We start from the raw sequence: 19301 nt of genomic DNA, 5'->3' as shown, positions 1-19301 counted from the left end.
TCAGACCTAGGTGGGAGTAACTCACAGGTTCCTCCATTTGTATTAATTCATTCCCTTTGGTGAATGGAATAAAAGGGAGAAAACCTGGAGATCTGCTATCTGCATGTGGCAAATGCAAGGGTGTCTGTGACAAATGTGAGACCACAGAACTATGCCCAAGCTGCGTCATGAAGGAGGCTTTGATCAAGAAGGACCCACTGGACACTTTGCCCTTTGACTTTGTCCACAGACTCCAGTAACTGGGTCAAGGAAAAAAAATAAAACCACCCATGGGTTAATAAATGTTATATGACTGGGCTGGGCATCTAACCACTATTTTTTTCTAAGCCCTTCATAATTTTAGCTCTTACATTCAGAAACATATAATTTTCATTCTTAACTAGCATATGAACAAATCCTTGTCAAATAAACTTTATAAAAGAGGGCTGGGAAGGTGGCTCAGTGGTAGAGCACTTGCCTTGCATGCTCGAGGCCCTGGGTTCGATTCCTCAGCACCACATAAGAAAAAAGCCAGAAGAGGGGGGAGGGGGGAGGGGGGAGGGGGGAGGCTGGGAAGGGATGTGAAGGGTAAACAAAGGAGGAGGCTACAATGCTTGGTAAGAAATGTACGCATTATCCTGCCCATGTAATTGTAACTCCTCTGTACAGTATGTTCACAAATAAAATTAAATAAATTTAAAAAAGAAAAAAAAGAAAAAAGCCAGAAGTGGCGCTGTGGCTCAAGTGGTAGAGTGCTAGCCTTGAGCTGAAGAGCTGAGGGACAGCGCCCAGGCCCAGAGTTCAGGCTCCACGACCGGACCCAAAAAAAAAAAAAAAACTTTATAAAAGAGAGAAATAGCTGTGTACTGATAGCTCATACCTACAATCCTAGCTGCTCAGGAAGCTGAGTTCTGAGGATCATGGTGTGAAGCTAGCCCCAGGCAGGAAAGTCTATGAGACGCATCTCCAGTTAACCATCAAAAAGCTGGAAGTACACTAGGCATCAATGGCTCATGCCAGAAATCCTAACTACTTAGGAGGCTGAGATATGAGGATCCCAGGTCAAAGCTATCCCAGGCAGGAAAGTCTATGAGACTCATCTACAATTAACTACCAAAAGCCAGAAATGGCGATGTGGATCAAAGTGGTAAGCACTAGTCTTGAGCACAAAAGCTCACGGACAGTATTCAGGCCCTGAGTTAAGTCCCAGGACTGACACAAAAAGAAAAAAGCTGAAAATGGAGCTAAGACTCAATTGGTCGAGCAGCAGCCTTCAGCAAAGTAGCTAACGGACAACCTGGGCCCTGAGTTCAGGCCCCAGTACCAGCGGGCACGTACACACATATGTGCATACATGTGTACACACACACACACACACACACACACACACACAAGGCAGGTGTTGGGGTGGAATGGGAAAACTATACTTTTTAAATTTATCTTCCCCCCACCCCTGCCCCCATATCATAAGGTGCTTAAGCACTGTCCTTGAGCTCTTTTTGCTCAAGGCTAGTGCTCTACCATTTTTTTTTTTGGGGGGGTCCGGTCGTGGGGCCTGAACTCTGGGCCTAGGTGCTGTCCCTCAGCTCTTTAACTCAAGGCTAGCGCTCTACCACTTGAGCCACAGCGCCACTTCCGGCTTTTTTTGTTTTTGCTTATGTGGTGCTGAGGAATCGAACCCAGGGCCTCGAGCATGCAAGGCAAGCACTCTACCACTGAGCCACCTTCCCAGCCCTAGTGCTCTACCATTTTGAGCCACAGCTCCACTTCCAGTTTTTGAGTGATTAATTAGAATTAAGTGTCTCACAGGGACTTTTTTTTTTTTTTTTTTTTTGTCAGTAATGGGGCCTGAACTCTGGGCCTGGGCGCTGTTCCTCAGCTCTTCAGCTCAAGGCTAGCGCTCTACACTTGAGCCACAGCACCACTTCCAGCTTTTTCTGTTTATGTGGTGCTGAGGAATTGACCCAGGGCCTCATGTATGCAAGACAAGCACTCTACCACTAAGCCACCTTCCCAGCCCCTCACGGGGAATATTCTGTCTGGGCTGCTGGCTTCAAACAGCAATCCTCAGATCTCAGCCTTCTGAGTTGCTAGGATTATAGGCATGACCCGCTGGCGTCCAACTAAATTTATCTTTAAGTCCTTTTTCGGTCTTAAGTGCCCACAACTATGTATTCATATTCCAATACAGGGCATGTCATTGGAATTAAATCTCCTCTGCAGTCTGAATATCCATGTTGAGTTCTATTTCAGCTCCTTTATCAGCTTCACAGAGACAAGGTTCTCTAGCCTGAACTGTACCAAGGACACTGTCATCCCTGAGTAAATTCTTTGCAAAGACACCCACAGCTGACCAGTCTGCCCAATGAAATGGGTCAAACTGCTGACACTTAAGAATCACCAGTAGTACTTGGAAGCAAGACAAGAAACAAAGTGTGGGGGCTGGGAAGGTGGCTCAGTGGTAGAGTGCTTGCCTTGTATGCCCGAGGACCTGGGTTCAATTCCTCAGCACCACATAAGCAGAAAAAGCCAGAAGTGGCTCTGTGGCTCAAGTGGTAGAGCGCTAGCCTTGAGCTGAAGAGCTGAGGGACAGCGCCCAGGCCCAGAGTTCAGGCCCCACGACTGGACCCCCCCAAAAAAAAAAGAAAGAAAGAAAGTGTGCATAAAGTAAACCCAGTCTCGACTTCCAGGATGCTCAGCGCAGCCCATTCCTCTGTGACTAGGGGCAGGTAGCCACTGAAGCAGGTCTGCTGCTGCTTACATCTCAGCTAAGAAAAATATATTCCTGGCCAGGTGCCAGTGGCTCATTCCTATAATCCTAGCTACTCAAGAGACTGAGATCTGAGGATCTGGTTTGAAGCCAGCTGGAGCAGATAAAAGCTAAGAGATTTACTTCCAGTTAACCAACAAAAAGCTAGAAGTAGAGGTGTAGCTCAAGTGGTATAGTGCCAGCTTTGGTGTGTGTGTGTGTGTGTGTGTGTGTGTGTGTGTGTGTGTGTGTGTGTGTGTGTGTGTGTGTGTGTGTGTGTGTGTGCGCGCGCGTGTGTGTGTGTGTGTGTGTGTGTCTCAGTACTGGGATTTGAACTCAGGGCCTGGGCACTGTCCCTAAGCATTTTTGCTCAAGGCTAACACTCTACCACTTGACCCATAGTTCCGTTTCAGGCTTTTTGCTGATTAATTTGACATGAGTCTCATAGACTTTCCTACTGGTTTCTTTCTTTTTTTTCTTTTTTTTGTTGGTCGTGGGTCTTAAACTCTGGGCCTGGGCACTGTCCCAGCGCTCTTCAGCACAAGGCTAGCGCTCTACCACTTGAGCCACATCGCCACCTCCAAGTTTCTCATTGTTAACTGGAGATAAGAGTCTCAGGGAAAGTCCGGGCAGGCTTTGAACTCAGATCTCAGCCTCCTGAGTAGCTAGGATTACAGGTGTGAGCCACCAGTGCCCAGCCCCCAGACTGGTTTCTAATCACTATTCTCAGATCTCAGATGCTACCCACTGACACCCAGCCACCGACACCAGCCTTGACTGGAAAAAGCCAAGCAAGAGCATATATGTAGTTCAAGCCCCAACAATGGCAGAAAAAGAAAAGAAAAGCAGCCAGGCGCTGGTGGCTCATGCCTGTAATCCTAGCTACTCAGGAGGTTGAGATCTGAGATTATGATTCAAAGCCAGTCCGGGCAAGAAAATCCGTGAGACTCTTATCTCTAATTAACCACCAAAAGAAAAAAAAACAGAAGTGGAGCTGTGGCTCAAGTGGTAGAGCGCTAGCCTTGAGCTGAGGAGCTGAGAGACAGCGCCCAGGCCCAAAGTTCAAGCCCCACAACCAACAAAAAGAAAAGAAAGAAAATGATATTTTTTCTACCTTGCTTTGTTGCCCAGACTCTGATTGTGGCTCTGGCTCTCTTGGGGGAGGTATAACAGCCTATCTGCCCGGCAGAAAGCAACAAAGACGTTCAACACAGCCAGGACTGAGGAGGGCGGCTCTGAGTTGTTCTCAGAGTTAGGCAGGAGCTTGGTTAGGACTCTGAAGATGGATGCAGCATGCCAGGCAAGCCTGCAGCACTTGTATCACACCGTCCGCTCCAGGGATGAGCAGGATTCAATGGGAAGCAGGGGAAGACTGCATGGCTCCAGCAGGGAGCAGAAAAGCCTGGGAGATGCTGACTTGTAACTCTGGGCTGTGGATCTCTTGTGTTTCAGAGGAAAGGCAGCCGGCTTCTCAAGGGCGAAGACGGGAACAGAGTGAGCAGCGGCTTAGACAAGGGCCTGCCTCGACCTGTGGAGGGCAGAGCCTCCTTGGAGGAGGCCTTCCTTTCTGCCTCCAGAGAGTGCTGGGTCAAGGAGGAGAGACCCAGCTTCTCGGGGTTCAGTGGCGGAGGCGGGGACAGTGGCCTGCGGGAGCTAGATGATGGACAGCTGGACCAGGAAGATGGAGTGACTCAGGTCACGTGCATGTGAACCGCAGGGCAAGCAATAGAAGGTCTTGTGAATCGTTATTAAAAATCATGGTCAGCTGACATCATTGTACTACTTGATCTGCATGTATGGAGTGGTTTTTTGTTTTTTTTTTCCAGACTCAGCCTTTAATCTATATAAACTTTGGCTCAACCTCCCCCAGATGCAGGAGAATAACCAACATATTTGTAAATTTACAATCATGTTTACAATGCTCTCAACTAAAACATCTGTCTAAACAGGTTTCTTCTTAGCTTATTAGGCAACAAGCTACTTCAGTTTCTTGTGGATGTACAAAATATACTTTCCTGACCATTTAGGATAGAAAGACGAAATATGCAGACGCATAATTGAGCTAGCATTCTCAGGAAGGTACAGTCTAACTTACAGTGAAAAAAGAATAATCTGTCTCTGTCTCTCTCACATACACACACATACAACTGATTAGTGAAAATATTTATTTCCTGAATATAACGATCCAAGTCTCCTGTGACAATGTCCTATACATACAAAGCAAACTCCTATTTGTTAAAATATTCTTTGAAAAGAACCCCTCCTGGATGTCTTTGCCTTTCAAGGTGGCCGCGTTACCTACCAACCCTGTACCGACTCATGGCATTCAAGCATCGTTGCTCCGAACAGCCTAGAGATACAGCGGAGCTCACTCCAAGGAAAAGGCTGAATTTTCTTTCTTTTCCATTGCAAATAGTAGGAAGAGGAAAAACATAACAACTTCAAGTGCAAACTTAGGTCTTGTACCAATGTCCAGATTTGAGTTAGGTTTCATCTTGACCCGCTTCATCCCGAAGAGTGCTGAAGGAATTGTCTGTCAAGCCTTGGGCAGCAGAGAGGTACTGCCAGCCTTTCCCCCACCCCGCTTCACCTTGCCCTCCTTGTGCCCACTTGGATCTGTTCAAGAGATGGATTCAAATTCTGAAAAATGGAAGATTTCCATTTCTATGGGAGAGGCTGCTTTGAAAAGTGAGGAACTTCCAAGTGAATGAAAACTGACTTTCATTGATGAATTCAGCCTTCTATGTACTTTTTATGAGCATGGATGTTGACACTGTAAGATCATCTGAGTAATAAAATGTCATTTGTGACTGAGCTAGCATTCTATTGAACATGAATACTCCTCTTTTATGTATCAGACAGGCATGTGTCACGTTGTCACACAGCTTGACTTAGCCCGTGTGTCATGCAGAAGCAGGCCTGCGACAGGTATGAAGGAACTGCAGATCATCCTTCTGAGTCTTATTCTGTGGAAATAGTGACCGAGAATATTTGTGGAAATGTTTCATTTTGGTTTTGTCTTACGTTTTAGAGGGGCCTGAGCTCTATTCAAGAGTTAGTAAGTCAGGCCTGGTAGTTCGCCCTGTAATCCCAGCATCCAAGGAAACTGAGGCCATAGGATCATGAGATCATGAGTTCCAGGCCAACCTGGCCTACACAGTGGAGCATTGTCTCAAAAACAAAGAGTTGGTATATTTTTGGTAATAAAGAGATAAAAATAAATCATTAGCTATTCACAAAATGCCATAACACTGGGAAAGACAGAAATAGACTAAAAAAGATCAGTTTTCCTCTATGCCGTCAACAAAAGGTAGAGCCTCTTTTTTTTGGTGGGGGGGAGGGGGTCCTGTTGTGGGGCCTGAATTCTGGGCCTGGGCGCTGTCCCTCAGCTCTTCAGCTCAAGGCTAGTGCTCTACTACTTGAGCCACAGCACCACTTCCAGCTTTTTTCATTTTGCTTATGTGGTGCTGAGGAATTGAACCCAGGGTGCATGCATGCAAGGCAAGCGCTCTACCACTGAGCCACCTTCCCAGTCCCAGAGCCTCTTCTATTATTCTGCCAGTGCTCATTAAGAAGAGAGAAGATCCCGGTGGCTCACGCCTGTAATTCTAGCTACTCAGGAGGCTGAGATCTGAAGATTGTGGTTCAAAGCCAGCCCGGGCAGAAAAATCCATGAGACTCTTATCTCCAATAAACCACCAGAAAACCGGAAGTGGTGCTGTAGCTCAAGTGGTAGAGCAGTTGCCTTGAGCTGAAGAGCTGAGGGACAGCGCCCAAGCCGAGTTCAAGCCCCACGACCAACAGAGAGAGAGAAAGAAAAAGAGAGAGAGAGAGCATTTAATTAAAGGAAATTTCATGAATATGCTCATTACTTTTAATTTTAAAATTTTGTATAAGCATATTTTCTTTTTTTGTTTTTTTTTGTGTGTGTTGTGTGCTAGTCCTAGGATCTAAACTCAAGGCCTAGGCACTGTCCCTGACTTGTTTGTTTGTTTGTTTTCTTTTTGTACTGGGGATAGAACCTACAGCGTTGCACCTACTAGGCAAGCACTTTGTCACTGAGCTACACCCAGCCTCCTGAGCATTTTTTGCTCAAGGCTAATACTCTACTATTTGAGCCACAGCTCTACTTCTAGCTTTTGGGAGATAATTTATGGGAGTTGAACCTCTCACAGACTTTCCTGCCTGGGCTGGCTTTGAACCACAATCTTCAGATCTCAGCCTCATGGGTAGGTAGTATTACAGTTTTGAGCCATTGGTACCCAGCTACAGTTTATTTTCAATCTACATTATTTCTTTTTTTATGTTTTTGTTGTTATAAAGGTGATGTACAGAGGAGTTACATTTGCATAAATCAGGTTATGAGTACATTTCTTCTGGACAATTGTCACCTAAATTATTTTTTCTTATTGTAAAAAGCCTTTTTACCAGGCAGGGTGCCACACACCTGTAGTCCAAGCCACTCAAGAAGCTAAGATACGAAAATCAATTCAACCCAGGAGTTTGGGCAACATAGTCCAGATCATGTCTTTAAAAACAAAACAAAAAAAGCCGGGCGCTGGTGGCTCACGCCTGTAATCCTAGCTACTCAGGAGGCTGAGATCTGAGGATCGTGGTTCAAAGCCAGCCCGGGCAGGAGAGACCGTGAGACTCCTATCTCCAATAAACCACCAGAAAACCAGAAGTGGCACTGTAGCTCAAGTGGTAGAGCGCTCGCCTTGAGCTGAAGAGCTGAGGGACAGCGCCCAGGCCCAGAGTTCAAGCCCCACAGCTGACCAAAAAACAAAACAAAACAAAAGCACCTAACTCTTTTTATTAGAATAAACTTGCAAAAGAAGAAAAGAAAAGTGAGAGAAGGGGTGGGTTAGGAGCAATGGTGACAATGTTGTCAGACACTTTGTATTCATATATTGTTTGTAGAATGGGAACTTCCTTGTACAACCACTTAAAGATAATAAAAAAAACTTTTTTAAAAGAATAAACTTGCAAGTCTATCTTAAAACCCTTTTTCATAAGCATTAGCTTTAAGTTATCCCCAAAGTGGGTGATAAGTTTCTTTGATAGTGAGAAATGACTGAGTGGCCTAGAGTACTTTAAAAAGAGAGCTACTCCTGAATTACCTAGATTTTTGTTTGTTTATTCTGTCGGTTGTGGGGCCTGAACTCTGGGCCTGGGCGCTGTCCCTCAGCTCTTCAGCTCAAAGCTAGCGCTCTACCACTTGAGCCACAGCGCCACTTCTGGCTTTTTCTGCTTATGTGGTGCTGAGGAATCGAACCCAGAGCCTCATGCATGCAGGGCAAGCACTCTACCACTGAGCTACCTTCCCAGCCCCAAGGTCTAAATTTTTTTTTTTTTTTTGCTACAGTTTGAATTCAGACCCTGCATTTGCTAGGCAGAGCACTTTATGATTTGAGCCACATTCCCAGTTCATATCCTATTAGTCTATATAGTTTTGGGGTTTTTTTTTTTTTTTTTTGGTCTGTCGTGGGACTTCCTCTGGGCCTGGGCGCTGTCCCTCAGCTCTTCAGCTCAAGGTGAGCACTCTACCACTTGAGCCACACTGCCACTTCCGGTTTTCTGGTGGTTTATTGGAGGTAAGAGTCTCACAGACTTTCCTGCTTGGGCTGGCTTTGAACCTTGATCCTCAGATCTCAATCTCCTGAGTAGCTAGGATTACAGGCATGAGCCATCAGTACCTGGCAAGTCTATGTTTTTAAATGGGCAGGAGAGATGAGGTCTTCAAAATTTGGATTCCATATACACAAATTATTAAATGTGAGTAATTGTTTGTTGTTATTGTTGTTGATGTTGTTGTTGTTGTTGTCAGTCCTGGAGCTTGAACTCAGGGCCCAAGCACAGTCCTTGAGCTTTTTTGCTCAAGGCTAACCCTATATCTCTTTAAGCCACAGTGCCACTTTCAGTTTTCTGGTGATTAATTGGAGATTAGTCTCATGGGGACTTTCCTGTCCTAGATGGCTTCAGAGATCCTCAGAGCTCAGCCTCCTGCGTAGCTAGGATTACAGGCATGAGCCATCAGAGCCCAGCTAATGAAAATAATCTTATCTGTATACATCTTATTATATATTCAGTTCTTTTCATAATACTATTATTAGCCTTGGGGGGGGGGTGTTGAATCCCAAGGGCCTTGTAAAAGCCAGGCCAAGTGCAAGAACAAAGAGAATGCCACATTAAATGAAGAACTAAATAATAAGACATCAACAATGAAATGGCAGAAATGTTAGAATTATTTTAAAAACATTTTACCCAGCACTGGTAGCTCATGTCTATAATCCCAGCTATTCAAGAGGCTGAGATCTGAAGGATCACAGTTCAAGCCAGGCTGGTCAGAAAAGTTGGTTAGACTCCATCCTCAAATAACCAGCATGGCTGGAACAAAGGTTCAAGTGATAGAGCACCAGCCTAGCTAGGCCCTGAGCTCAAACTCTAATACACCAAAAATACAAATGAGTTTGAAACACCATAAAAATGGTTCAACAGACAATTATGAAATAAATGGGGAAAAATAGAAAGCAAAGACAGAAAATTTCAAAAGAAAAAAGAAGATATTTTGGAAAGGAAATACACAACAACCAAACTAGAGAATTCAATGGATGGGCTTGCCAGCAAATGGAGGAGACAGAAGAATCTATGAACTAGAAGATAAAATGACAGGAATTACCCTTTCTCAACAACAGAAAATACAGATGGGCAGGAACGGAAGGAAAAGGAAGGAGAGGGGAGGTTAAGAATAAGGGGAGAGAAGTAGAGGGAAAAAAAAAATCAATATCCTTAGGACCTTGGAGTATAACAAACTGGTTTGACAAACCAGCACCACATAAACACAAAAAGCCAGAAATGCTTGAGCTGAATACCTGAAGGACAGCGCTAAAGCCCAGAGTTCAAGTCCCACAACTACCTATAGAGGTAATGGTAGATTAGATATCCCTGTCGTGAGTTCAGCTTCACCTTTTCAACTGTGTGATGATCTTGGACAAATTGTTTAACCTCTCTGAGATTTACTTTAAGAATGGAATAGACTTCAGTGGTACGTGTGTGTGTGTGTGTGTGTGTGTGTGTGTGTGTGTGTGTGTGTGTGTGTGTGTGTGTGTGTGTGTGTGTGTGTGTGTGTGTGTGTGTGTGTGTGTGTGTGTGTGTGTGTGTAATGGTAGTAGACTGAAGATTGCAAAAAGCAAAACAAAACAAAAAAAACAGCATTTACCAGACTTACTGTGTGTAATGGTAGTAGACTGAAGATTGCAAAAAGCAAAACAAAACAAAAAAAACAGCATTTACCAGACTTTGTTGTCATTGCTGCTAAATCTAGACAGCAACTTCAAAGGAAAATCAGTTCTAATAATATCTGATAATTTCCTCATCTACTGGGTCATTTCCCTGCTAAACACTATCTTAATTAGTGCAAAATAAGTTCAAAAAGGGATGTTGTTATACTCAATGCATGTGTGGAAACACTGAGTTCACTCTCAGCAACAAAAACCCAAAAGATTAATGAAGTAAATGCAGTAAGAAATAGAAATCGTGTGTTGTATGAAAGTTAGCTCTCCCCTTGACAAAGGTGGAAGAGGCCCTTGGGCCTGACAACATGCATACAGTTAAGGCATTGCCACCTACTTTGTGGCATCTAACCATGGTTTTTTCTTTGTTGCTTTGTATGTCCCTCCCCCACGGTATAACCCCTGTTTTCACTGTATTTGATGTTGGTATAACTTGTGGAGGGGAAGGGAAAAACCAAATTGTTTAAATAGGGATACAGGTGGACCCATTGCAACAATGAGATGCATAAGACATTATGTTGAAAAAATGAACTTTACAACTTTGGTGGGGAGGGGTGGTAAGGGGAAACAAAGGAGGAGGCAACAATGCTTGATAAAAATTTTGCTCATTACCTTGCCCATGTAATTATAACCCCTCTGTACGGTATTTTCACAATAAAATTTTTTTAAAATCACAATAATTCTTTAGAAAAAGAAATAGTTATCCTTTGTGTGAGTTGAAAGAACAAATAGGAATAAAAATACCTGATGAATTCAAACAAGATGAAAAGGAATAAAAGGGAAACATGGGAAAAATTGGAGAAAAAAAAAAAACAGCAAATGCAGATCCAAAGATAGGACTGGGGGTATGGTCCTAATGCTCACTAGGCAAGCATGAGGCCGGGAGCTATCCTCAGTGCTGTTAAAAAAGAAAAGAAAAGAAAAAATACTCAAACACAAAGCCAATACATGTCAATATTGGGGCTTGAACTCAGGGCCTCTAGCACAGCTCTTACTTGGCTTTTCCATTCAAGGCTGGTACTCTACCACTTGAGTCACAGATCCACTTCTGGCTTTTGCTGGCTTTTAAATTGGAAATAAAAGTCTCACCGGTTTTTCTTCTTGGGTTGGCTTTGAACCTCAATCATCAAATCTCAGCCTCCTGAGTAGCTACGATTACAGGTGTGAGCTACCAGTGGTGCCCTGCTGTAAAAAGTTATTATTTTCTTATCAAACCCTAAACCATCTAAATAAAATGGGGAAATTAGAACCCTTGATGAACAAGAAGTTTAAATCAACTATACAAGTTTCAATCAAGACTCTTTGTGTCCTCTTCCTAATCACTGCTGTCTGGAAGTTCCAGAAAGGCCTGGACCCAGGAGTGGACCAGTAAGAACCACTCAAAGGACCATCTGGTTTTCTTTTTTTTTCTTTTTTTTTTCTTTTTTTTTGCCAGTCATGGGGCCTGAACTCTGGTCCTGGGCGCTGTCCCTCAGCTCCTCAGCTCAAGGGTAGTGCTCTACCACTTGAGCCACAGCACATTTCTGGCTTTTTCTGCTTATCTGGTGCTGAGGAATCGAACCCAGGGCCTCATGCATGCAAGGCAAGCACTCTACCACTGAGCCACCTTCCCAGCCCCGACCATCTGGTTTTCTAATAGAAGAATTTCTTTTGTTGTTAATTTCTTTTGTGTCTTGTTGGGTATAATAATCCTTCAGCACAGTTATTTTCCATATGTAAGGATTGTAGTTAGCAAAAACCATTTTTAAAAATTAAAGCAAGAGAATAGCCCATATTTTTTATTTAATGAGCATAAAATTGAAAACACACCATATCTGGATATTTTATTTATATTTCCTTTTTCTTTCCCAGCCTGGAGTCATGTTTAAATGTTTATACCACACATATAAAAAGTGGTTTTTATCATTTCAGTATTTTTTCTGTAAACATTAGTGTCTTTACCACATGTCATTCTTTTGAATTTATTCTTCAGAGAAACCATGTGTTTCAAGAGGATTTTTTCCCCCTTTTTTAGCCTTTCTAAAAATGTTGGTGGAAGATTCCGTTTTCCTCCACTCCCAGCCTCTCAACAGAGCTGCAGTTGGGTTGGGTTTGTGTCTGGATTTCCTGCCAGCTTTGCTGTGAACAGTGCAGAGGTCAGGTTGGGCTCTGCTTTGAGTGACGTCATATTGTACAGGACAGGACTTTCTTTGCCCTCAGTGACTTCATTTTACCAAACAGTATTTGCTGCATTCTGACTGCAAGTGCTGAGGAAGAACGACTCTCCATCTTTTTTTTTTTTTTTTTTTGGTTGTTCACAGGGCTTGAACTCTAGACCTGGGCACTGTCCCTGAGCTTTTCAGCTCAAGGCGAGCACTCTACCACTTGAGCCATAGAGCCACTTCTGGTTTTCTGGTAGTTAACTGGAGATAAGAGTCTCACAGACATTCCTGCCTAGGCTGGCTTTGAACCGTGATCCTCAGATCTCAGCCTCCTGAGTAGCTAGGATTACAGGCATGATTCACGGGCTCCCAGCTTTTTTTTTTTTTTTATCAGTCATGGGCTTGAATTCTCGGCCTGCACACTGTCTCTTAGCTCTTCAGCTTAAGGCTTAAAGCTCTTCAGCTTAAGGCTAGTGCTCTAACACTTGAGCCACAGTGCCACTTCTGGTTTTGATGGTTAAAAAAGCACAAATGTTTATTCAAACTAGGGTCTATGTTACCCAAGCTGACTTCAAACTCCTGAATTCAAGTATTCCTCCTCACTTCAGCATCCTGAGTAGCTAGGACTATAGGCACAAGCATTTCTACACTTGAAAAGGAGTTTTTCCTTATTTTGATGGTAGGGGAGAGACAGGATCTCCATTTGTAGTCCAGACTAGCCTTGAACTCACCATCTATTTACCCAAGTGCAGGATACAGACCTGTGCCACTATGCTCAGCCTTTCACTTACCTTTTTGGTAGTACTGGGGATTGAATTTAAGGCCCTTGCTAGGCTGGTGCTCTTCTTCAGTCATGTCCCCAGTCACTTTTTGCCTTGTTTTCAAAGTAGGGCCTAATGCACGCTATCTCTTACTTATGCTTCTGCATAGGAATGGCAGGCATGTGTTACCACAACCAGCTACTGCCTCCCACTTCGCTGTGCTAATAAGAGGCCAGCTACTTCATCCAGCCACTTCATCCAGTTGACATGGAGTCTTGTGAATTTTTTTTGCCTGAACTGGTCTCAAACGATGATTTCCCCTATCTTTACCTCCCCCAAAGCTAGAAATACAGCCTTGAGCCACTGCCTAGTCCCTGGCTTATCCTTTTATGGGTTTTTTTTTTCCAGAGCTGAGGACCTAACTCAGGGCCTTGCACTTGCCAGGCAAGTGCTCTTCCACTGAGCTAAATCCCCAACCCTAGGCTTATTCTTTTGGAGTAATAAACGTCACATTTCTTCTCCATTATTCTCAGTTCTAGGTTTCAGAATGCTGTTATATACATAACTCTTATGTAAAATGTATTTTCTACTTTGCTTCAGATATTATAAATCTAGCCTATTAAATGTTCATTTACTTACCTATTTGATAGATGCAAATATATTCTCAGCAAAGGTAAGGTTGTTTTTTTTTTTAATTAGAAACCATTCATATGTAATATAATGCCCTCTGCAATTAAATGTATAATTTCTCTTTTTTGGAGCTACATGAATTTATGAAACTTCGTATTTTAAATCCCTTGATGCAAAAATAAGAGCCAAGAGCCAAATGATAAATAACTGCAGTGTGAGGTTCTGGCTCAAAGAAGCACATCTGGGTCAAACTTAAGAAATCATCAAGTTCATGAGCCTGTGTGGGAAGCCCTGGGAAGAATGGGTGCATTGTGAGGCTTCTGGCACAATTAGAAATTAGCTAGTGAGGGCTAAAGGCAAAGAGATTTCTGCCAGTTGATGACTAGTCTATTTTTTTTAATTCAGTATTATAAGCAAGGAGAAAGGGCTGTTTTGCAATCAGCCAAAATCACACTATGATTAAGATATGCCCTGGAAGTAAGTCAGGGTTTTGGAAGTCTGCAAACAGCTATACTATTTAGCACACTACACTGCTGTAACCAAATACTGCAGTAGATTTCATGCAACTCCCTAACTCTAACCTACTCTCAGAGCCTGAGACAATGACTGCAATGTTAAGCTTTGGCCTCAAGAAGCCTTTTGGAGTCCAACTAGAGAATTGGATCATTTCCTGTTGGGATTGAAGGATCTGGCAAGAAAGCAATCTAACTTCGGTGTTTCAGGAACTGAGCGTTCCTAATGGTGAGCCTTCACACTACTGAGAAGTCACATGGGGGTAGAGAACTGCCTTCTCTGGCCCCCTCACATCTCCACATTTGTGCCTATGCCTGTTAGGGACTTGAGGCCCCAATCCTACCACTACCTAACTATTTGAATCCTGGTCACCCATCTAATTTCTGTGGCCTTGGTTTGCTGGTGCTTTGGTTTTATCTCTAAGCCTGTAAGGTGATAGGACAAAAAGAGTTAAGTCAACTAATGACCTCTAAGGTCCTCCTTCTAGGTGTGTTTTACTCTCTCCTTGGGATTTGCTGAAGACCAGAACTCAGCCCATTCAGCTGAATTTAGAGGCTACCGACTCATGTTTTCCTTATTTATCTATGTTTCCCCATAAGTTGCTGGCACATGTACTAAGGGTCTGTGAAACACTCTTCCCAGTTTTTTCATCTCTGTTACTTTCAAACTCTGGTAAGCTGGGTCTCTCTACCACAATAGAACAGGTGTTGTTTTGTTTTGTTTTGTTTTGTCAGTCGTGGGCCTGAACTCTGGGCCTTGAGCTCTTCAGCTCAAGGCTAGCGCTCTAACCACTTGAGCCACAGCACCACGTCCAGCTTTTTCTGCCTATGTGGTGCTGAGGAATCAAACCCAGGGCCTCATGCATGCAAGGCAAGCACTCTATCACTGAGCCACCTTCCCAGCCCCCACAGAAGAACAATTTTATGCACCAACTAAATGATCCCATTTCAGCGGGCACGAAAATGTGTTCCTGTAATCTCAGCTACATGAGGGCCCAAAGCTGGAGCTAAAGAGCTAAGGGACAGCACCCAGACCCAAGTTCAAGCTCCACAACCAACAAAAGAAATAAAATAGAAATAAAAATAGAAGTGCCATATGATCCAACATTCTCACTGGCATTTATAGAAAAAATGAAATAAAAAAATAACATTAAGATCTTGAAGAGCTCTTCCATTCATTACAATAGCCAAAATACATGAACAACCTAAATGTTTACTGCCAGGTTCAGTGTGTTATACACATACAATGGAATACTTACTATTCAGAAGTTTTTAAAGGGAAATTCTCCAGTATACTATATATGTGGATGAGCCTTGAGGTTATTCTATAAAATGCAATGAGCTATAGACACACAAATGCTCCCTGATTTCATTTCTATAAGTTATCTAAAACAGATTCATAGTCAAAGACTGAAATGAATGATAGCCACTAGGAGCCAAGGAAGAAGACATAAAATTCAGTCAAGCATAAGCTCTGAAGAGCTGCTCTCCAACACTGCCCCAATGGCAGATAACAGACTTGATACTTGACATTTTAAGTGAGTGGGCCTGGGGTAAAGTGCTCTTTCTTCCCACTGAATAGCTGGAGTTGCCCTCAAAGCTGTTTCAGAGCTGCTCCTACAAGGGGATGCCCCCAGCACGGCAGAGACAGGCCTGGTTTTGAGATACCAAAGAAGCAACACAAAATGCAAGGGTAAACAACAATGCACAGGGTGTTTATGTGATATGGGTGAGAAAGAATGCTTAGGCATGCACGTAAAAATGAATCAAGATATAGAGTTAAGGGGTTTTGGCATCAGTTTCACTGTTTTTATTTTTTGTTGTTTTTTGCTGGTTGTGAGGCCTGAACTCTGGGCCTGGGCACTGTCCCTCAGCTCTTCAGCTCAAGGCTAGTGCTCTACCACTTGAACCACAGCACCACTTCTGGCATTTTCTGCTTATGTGTTGCTGAGGAATGGAACCCAGTGCCTCATGCGTGCAAGGCAAGCGTTCTACCACTGAGCCACCTTCCCAGCCCCTCTTTCATTCTTTTGAACAACAAAGTAAGCATCTTTCCAGTGTCTGGGATTGTTCTAGGCCCTAGCTTGGGCTCAAGCCTGCTGGGAAAAACTTGCATCTAAGCATCTAACTGGGTCAAAAACTAGTCAAGGAAAGCTGTGCTTTTGGTTGGAACACTGAACATAAGAACTGGGAAACTTAAAGTGTCCTTATATCAATATATATTTTTTAATCTTGCCTAAAAAAAAATGACTATCTCACTAGCTTTGAATTGTTGGTGTTGCATTTACTCCTAGTGTCATTATCAGACAGCATACTATCTTCATAGATGTAAATACTTACCTTTCAAAAAGTTGGGGAGGGGGGAGGGAAGGGATAGTGGGAGAACAACAAAGGAAGGGGTAACAATACTCGACAAGAAATGCACTCACTGCCTTACTCATGTAAATGTAAACCCTCTGTACAGCATTTTTACAGTAAAATTTTTTTTTTAAGTTGGGGAAAAATTAGTATTCTCTTTGCTTAATTACAGTATATTCTCACACTGGATATTGTTTTTATGTATGATATGAAGAAAAAGATAAATAGCAGAAAAATAATACAAGAGTAAGGCTCTGAAAACTGGAGGTATGGCTCAGGGGAAAAGTACCTGCCCAGCAAGCACAAGGCCGAGTTCACACCCAAAAACTGCTAAAGCGGAAAAGCTCTTCACTAAAATTCAAGTATTTGAACCCCTTACTGGATTTTTTGGTAAGTTTCCTGATTTTTTTCAGGAACAGCTCTGAATGCTTTGACTATCTCTAACTGCTAAATATGTTCCACAAATACAGTTGTATTGTCTGTTAGTTAACACTAGATGCTGCAAAAAAATAAAAAATAAACCAGTTATTGCTGCCACACACCTGTAATTCTAGCTCCTCTGGCTGAGTTCTGAAGATCATGAACCATAATCTTCTAACCCTTGTAGGAAACATCTGCAAGACTATTCTCTCCAATTAACCACCGAAAAGCTGAAAGTGGAGATGTGGCTCAAGCGGCAGAGTGTTAGCCTTGAGCAAAAAAGCTCAGGGACAGTGTCCAGACTCTGAGTTCAAACCCCAGGACTGTCACACACACACACACAAAGATACCAAAAATCATACAAAATGGGGCAAAGTAATCACATAAAAATTAGTTATTGGGGGGTGGAGGGGTAGGGGGACGGGGGGGGGGGAGATGGGAAGGGATGGGAAGGAGAAACAAAGGAGGAGGCTACAATGCTTGATAAGAAATGTACTCATTATCTTGCCCATGTAATTGTAACCCCTCTATATGGTATTTTCACAATAAAAAAGAAAAATTAGTTCTTCCTTGGGGCGCTGGTGGCTCACGCCTGTAATCCTAGCTACTCAGGAGATTGAGATCTGAGGATCAAGGCTCAAAGCCAGCCTGGGCAGGAAAGTCTGTGAAACTCTTATCTCTAAATAACCACTAGAAAACCGGAAGTGGGCTGTGGCTCAAGTGATAGAGCACTCATCTCAAGCTGAAGAGCACAGGAACAACACCCAAGCCCTAAGTTCAAGCCCCACAACTGACCAAAAAAAAAAAAAAAAAATTACTGGGTTGGGAAGGTGGCTCAGTGGTAGTGGGCTTGCCTTGCATGCATGAGGCCCTGAGTTCGATTCCTCAGCACCACATAGCAGAAAAAAAAAAAAAAAAGCTGGAAGTGGTGCTATGGCTCAAGTGGTAGTGCGCTAGCCTTGAGCTGAAGAGCTGAGGGACAGCGCCCAGGCCCAGAGTTCAGGCCCCACAACCAGACCTCCCAGGCCCCCCCAAAAAAATTACTATCACTAAATATGAAAGTATCATTAAGAATTTAACAGAGAACTTGGAGAAATATAAATTTAACAACTCCAGTAAGAAAAAAAGGCATACAAAAAGCTATATTTACGGTAACATACATGGTTAAGTTAGCTGCTTTCCCAGACATGATAAACGGGAAAAAAGTTGACTCTGTAGTCTTTATGGAAAAAAAGTCTGATGGTGAGTTTTAGACCTATATAGGACAGTTAAAACATATGGAAGCCAGGTGCTGGTGGCTTATTCCTATAATCATAGCTACTCACAAGGCTGAGATCTGACAATCAAGGTTCAAAGCTAGCCCAGGTAAGACACCTATAATCCTAGCTACATAGGAGGCTGAGATCTAATGATTGACATTCAAAGCCAGCCCAGGAAGGGAAGTCCCCATGAGATTCTTATCTCCAATGAACAGAAAACCAAAGTGGCACAGTGACTTAAGTGGTAGAGCCCTCACCTTGAGCTGAAGAGGCTCAGGGTCAGCGCCCAGGCCCAGAGTTCAAGCCCTTGGGGAGTAAAGCATCTGTCAAGTGAAAAGCCTCTTCCCAGAGCTCGGTGCAGGCTAAAGAAAAGAAGAAAAAGAAATCTGCACTGGATTAAATCATGGAGATTGAAGAGGAAAAGAATAGAACATCCTAAACTGACCTCTGGTTGAAACCTGAAATCATTTTAAGGATTATAACCAAAATTTGGAGATAAATTTCATAAGATAAAGGATATTGTTCAGGAAGTAATTGACAAGTATACAGCTGTTGGAAAGATAACTGATTCTGGAGAAAAGCTGAAACTTGACCAGACTCATTTAGAGACAGTAATTCTGGCACCAGGAAAAAGAATCCTAGTTGTAAATGAAGGCTACAGAAGCAATGAAGCTACCTTGGAATCCATCAAGGAGACCTTCTCAGCTACTGTCACAATCAAAACCGGGCCTTTAAAACGATGGGAGTTGAAAGAATTCAATATGAAGACATATCTAAACTTACCTGATTGAAAATTTGTTAGCAATACATTAAAATAACTCTACAGCATCAAACTGATGTTTGCCAAAGTATTGTGAGACTCTACTGTGTTAGGGTATTTCTTTTGTATAAAACATATAGTTTTATTTAAATTTGTGTATTTGTGTAAACTTATAGAAAGATTTAATTATGTCTACTGAAGTGCCAAAACTATAATTTTTGTCCTTGTTGCTTTTACTTGTAATATTTCTTTGATTTTTTTTAACTTCATTAAAGAGTGTTGTAGGGCTGGACACCAGTGGCTCACGCCTGTAATCCGAGCTACTCAAGAGGCTGAGATCTAAGGATCACAATTCAAAGCCAGCCTGGGTAGGAATGTCAGTGAGACTCTTATCTCCAAATAACCACCAGAACACTGGAAGTGGTACTGTTGCTCAAGTG

The 19301-nt window shown here is 42.9% G+C and overlaps 1 protein-coding gene and 1 pseudogene across 4 annotated transcripts in view; both read left to right on the top strand.

Annotated features, from left to right (window-relative positions):
• The window catches only part of Rftn2 (raftlin family member 2), a 77356-nt gene extending 69158 nt beyond the window's left edge, over positions 1–8198 (top strand). For all 4 annotated transcript variants that reach the window (XM_069995738.1, XM_069995737.1, XM_069995736.1 and 1 more), the window contains one exon: positions 4181–8198. In XM_069995738.1, coding sequence (XP_069851839.1) covers positions 4181–4438 — 258 coding nt within the window. In that variant the 3' untranslated portion in view covers positions 4439–8198. The remainder of the gene's footprint in view (positions 1–4180) is intronic.
• A 2068-nt stretch (positions 8199–10266) lies between these two features.
• Positions 10267–10383, top strand: LOC138809311 (U6atac minor spliceosomal RNA; annotated as a pseudogene).
• The last annotated feature ends 8918 nt before the right edge of the window (positions 10384–19301 follow it).

The sequence above is a fragment of the Dipodomys merriami genome, unplaced genomic scaffold (assembly GCF_024711535.1).
Source record: "Dipodomys merriami isolate MVZ:Mamm:240054 unplaced genomic scaffold, mDipMer1.0.p SCAF_49, whole genome shotgun sequence".
Lineage (NCBI taxonomy): Eukaryota > Metazoa > Chordata > Mammalia > Rodentia > Heteromyidae > Dipodomys > Dipodomys merriami.
Note: the sequence above shows the minus strand (reverse complement) of the source record. Positions and strands in the feature narration are given on the sequence as shown.